The sequence below is a fragment of the Asparagus officinalis genome, chromosome 3 (assembly GCF_001876935.1).
Source record: "Asparagus officinalis chromosome 3, Aspof.V1, whole genome shotgun sequence".
Classification (NCBI taxonomy): domain Eukaryota; kingdom Viridiplantae; phylum Streptophyta; class Magnoliopsida; order Asparagales; family Asparagaceae; genus Asparagus; species Asparagus officinalis.
The window spans coordinates 48,152,511-48,156,906 of NC_033796.1; the positions used below are offsets into that span (position 1 = coordinate 48,152,511).

Consider the following 4,396-nt stretch of genomic DNA (forward strand, 5'->3'; position numbering starts at 1 on the left):
ATCGCCAGGAAATCAACTGAAAATCGCCCAGAGATCGACGTGAAAAACCCTCTGAAAAAAACCCTAAGTCGGGGTTTTATAACCCCAACTTCGCCGTGCGAGACAGGCTTTACTGTCTCGCCGTACGGGGTTTTATAATCCCGACTTCGCCGTGCGGGACAGACTTTACTGTCTCGCACCGCGAGACAGTATTTACTGTCTCGCACCGCGAGACAGTATAAGCTGTCTCGTATCCCAAGATGGTAACGATGGTTGTGATGTCGTGGTACGTATGAATACTCCAATAGGTACACGAGTCTAAACTGTTTTCCTACACTCGACAGGTAGTTTCTGGAGAATATTAATCTGAATATTCTTAAGGATAACCTGACGAACTTTCAAGGGACATACAAGCATCAATCTGGAAATACCAGCTTCAATTCAATATCTCAACAACGGTCAAGCGATAAACGCAGTGCCGGAGAAGCATTAGCTATTCTATAAAGAACTGAATAGACTAATGGGTGAAGAGATCAAGAGCTGGAGCCATTTTACAAATTCTTCTACACGATCTACTCAACCAAGCATTGAAGGGATCGTAAGTAAAATCTATCTTATCCAAAGTATCCCAGACTCCTCTATAAAAGAATGAGTCTGGAATACTTTGGAGGGGGTATCTGTAGGCGTTAAAAAATACTAATAGATATCCAAACATAGAGAAGATCACCCAAAAATCACAGAAATTGACCCCATACTGTCTTAGAACAAAAATCAAGACAGATATGAACTGTCTCGCCAGCGAGACAGTGTTTACTGTCTCGCCAGCGAGACAGTATTTACTGTCTCACCAGCAAGACAGTATTCACTATGATTGAAAGTGGTTAAATAACTTCCGCACACGTGTCCATTAACTGCCAAAGGACGTGGAAAACATTGCGGGCGAAAATCACGTGAACAACTGCCAAAATAATGGAGTTTGAAACGTGGGACAGCAGTTACATCAAAAACTGCCAAGAAACTACCTTTTCCGAGATAGTATTTACTGTCTCGCAGGCCGAGACAGCAAACACTGTCTCGGCCGCCGAGACAGTAAACACTGTCTCGCAGCCTAATGTTTTCATGTTGTTGTATTTTTTCAGTTATGTCCCAGAGGCTATAAATACCCCCCTAGGGTCATTTCTGATGAGGATCGAGCACTTGGTAGAGCAATCCAGAGCAGAGAGAGAGCAGACTTGAGTTCTTAGTGTGATTCCTTGAGATTCGAACTTTGACTTGATCTTAAGAAGAACGATTGTCTTACTTTGATAAGATCTTCGTTTTAAATTCTCACTTCGATAAACGAAGGAAGAATCATTAAGGACCCTTCACGATCTGTGATTCGGCGGTCCACGAGTTAAAGCACTCCCGGCACAGACAAAGTCCCACAAAAGCAGGAGTTGATAAACAATTTCTGTGTTATTTTCTCGAGAGTTGTATTTTTGCTTATTTTCATTGTAATTTTCTGTAAACAATCTAAGTTTTAATGGAATCGACAATAGAAACGACTTTCGCTGAAAATAATAACCACCTTCTTGTGAACAATATAAAGAAGCAAAGTAAAGCTATAGAATTAAAACTTTTAATTTTTACAGAAAGGAATCAGAGTGATTACTTTTGTCAGTCATTCCCTCAATTCGACTATAGATTTGTGAATAAATTGTTTAGCTTCACGATCAAACAAAACAAATGATGTAGTACATGTATGGTCAATGACTAAAAGATGAACCCTGTACCTGATGAAACTCAAAAATAAAAATAAACCAATAAGAACTGTGATCTAAAGTGTACGTTGAAGATCCAGACATCCATTCATGAAGCTTATGATGAAATATAACTTGTGAAGAAACTAACATATATACTTCCTGACGTACCTTGGGATAACAAACTTGCATTTTCATTGCATTTCTCACACCAAAATTTATCATTTTCAGCCTTTACCTTCCTTTGACACTTTTTGTAGGCATTGTAAAACCAATTATAATCTGTCTGAATTTTCTCTATAGTTGCTAATGTCACACATGTGCAAACTTGAGTATTAAAAAGACGCTTAGATTGAGGGAGACGAAGAGACAATTTGGGGAGCTGTAGATGATTTCTGAGATCGATGGATGCTTAATGATCTTGGAAGTTGAAGAAAGGGGGAGGGGGGGGGGGAATACCAGCGTGAGGTGGGTGAAATAATTTCAGCTTGCCATGAAATTTGTCTCTTACCGACAAGGCTAGAACTTCCTACATCTTTAAAGATTGATAGATTGAGTTCATGGGTGCTCTTCCATTTATCTACCTTGTGAGGCTCCCACTCTACTTGTATTCCCTCCATATGCTCAGCATTCTACAATAAGAGCAGTGCCAATTCAGTAAATAATGTAGTTCAAACTCTTCAGTAATTTGGCTAAGGATCTAATAAGTTACCGAAAACGTAACCTTGTTCAAGTCAAACAATGCAGAGGAGCTCGGAGTTCCAACTTCCTTCACTCTCTGACTCCTATCTTGCAAAGGAACTTGTAAAGGAAGATCATTATCTATGGATTTCGGAGGTCGGGATAACTGAACAGATGGTGATGGCTTTTTGCGAGATAACTTCTTCCCTCGACATGGGGTTTCTTGAGATGGATTTTTCGCGAAAGCCTTGTATTTTCTCCGTATGAATCTGAAACGTTACATTTAGATGATGGTGTCAAATTAAAATCCTTCAAAATCGAACTATTAATTACAAGTAACAAAAGTTTGTACTTGACTTCAGTCGTTAGCTTGAGTCTCTTTGCAATTGTTTTCTGCAACTTCCTCTTCTTTGCTTCAATTTCCTGCACAGTAAGAATATAATTCTTAGCTTAATAGGATTTACGGTGATAGATTTATAGAATATGCAAAAGAGACCTGTAAAAATATATATATAAAAGAAAAGCCATTTTGTTCATATGTTAAAAAATAGATATACTTAGTACAACAACGGGGAAAAAATTGACCCAAAAATATTGAGAAAAAATCAAAAAGAGTTGGACCTAAAAAGAATCAACTCAGACACGCATCACGAAGGATAAATGCAAAACACACATATAAGAACAAAATATAAGCAAATAACAGAACCCTAAAATCCTAAAATCATAGAGACAATAGAAATAAGACAAGTGTTAAGAAAACTTAAAATCACGGAACCTAAGAAACTATTAAGTCTCCCAGATCAAATAACCCTAGAATGTAAAACACACCGCTAAAAAAGTTGAAAAGATCCTTCAATTTTAGAACCGAAGGAGACTACACAAATTGATGCCTACCATGGAGAAGTCAAAATTGCACATAACAACAAACCCCAGATCTCTGAATCAAGAAACAAATATAACCCATCAAGCAAATAAATTCCTAACCCTATAACAACGGATCATATGTACATAAATAGATTTTTAAGCAAATAAATTCCTAACCCTATAACAACGGATCATATGTACATAAATAGATTTTTAAAAGAAAAAGAGCAGATCTGAACAAAAAAGAAAAGATTTTTAAATAGATTTTTAAAAGAAAAAGAGCAGATCTGAACAAAAAAGAAAAGATTTTTTTATTACCATGAGCATTTCATCATAATCCTGCAAAAGGGCCTGATGCTTGAACCGAGCCCTCGCTTCCTCTGAATCCATCATCAAAACCCTGCTCCCCTTCTTCATCATCTTCAAGAAATTCCAATCTAAATCCCAAATAAAGAAGGAGAGAAAGAGGAAAAGTCTATAATAATAATAATAAGGTGGAAGGAGGGGAAAGATTCAGAAAGTAATAAAAGATCAAATATTTTAATTTGCTTTGGGAAGACAAAAAAAGCAAAAAGATCAAATAGGTTGGGGAGATGAAAGGGTTTCTGGAAATTGGTTACAGAGACTATCAAATAACAATGTTGAAATTAGATATTTAGGATCCACAAACAACCTAACAATTTCGCTGGCTGCTTTTTAGCATCATAATAATCAATCAACATAATTCACCCCTACTTACCATAAAAGTTGCACATACATTTGAAAAGTTCGAAATGCAAATTCAAAAATGAATAATTTAGTATATAGCTAAACGGTCTAATAACCACTGCTCAACTTTCAACATATACGGAGAAAATATATAACCTCATCCAGCATCCTATGAAGCTCATCCCTTGCCTCAAAAACATGATCTCTGTCATTGCTGTCAACGACAAAAATAAGACCCTGTGTATTCTGGAAGTAATGCCTCCACAAAGGTCTGATTTGTTGTTAGACATTTGAAAATTACAATGTCAGTGCAGCTTCATATGCTCCACATCCTATGTTTAGTTAAAATGAACAGAAAATTTCAACAATCAAATTATGATAAAGCTTAAATAAAACAAAAAAATCCATTTATTTGGGTTTCATAA

The 4,396-nt window shown here is 36.6% G+C and overlaps 1 protein-coding gene across 1 annotated transcript; it reads right to left on the reverse strand.

Moving 5' to 3' along the window:
- On the reverse strand, positions 1,640 to 3,683 carry LOC109835061. Its single transcript, XM_020403062.1, has 5 exons — positions 3,582 to 3,683; positions 2,752 to 2,822; positions 2,431 to 2,668; positions 2,178 to 2,350; positions 1,640 to 1,751 (listed from the first exon to the last, which is right to left on the reverse strand). Exons 1-5 carry the CDS (start codon positions 3,681 to 3,683, stop codon positions 1,640 to 1,642), a joined length of 696 nt encoding a protein of 231 aa, XP_020258651.1.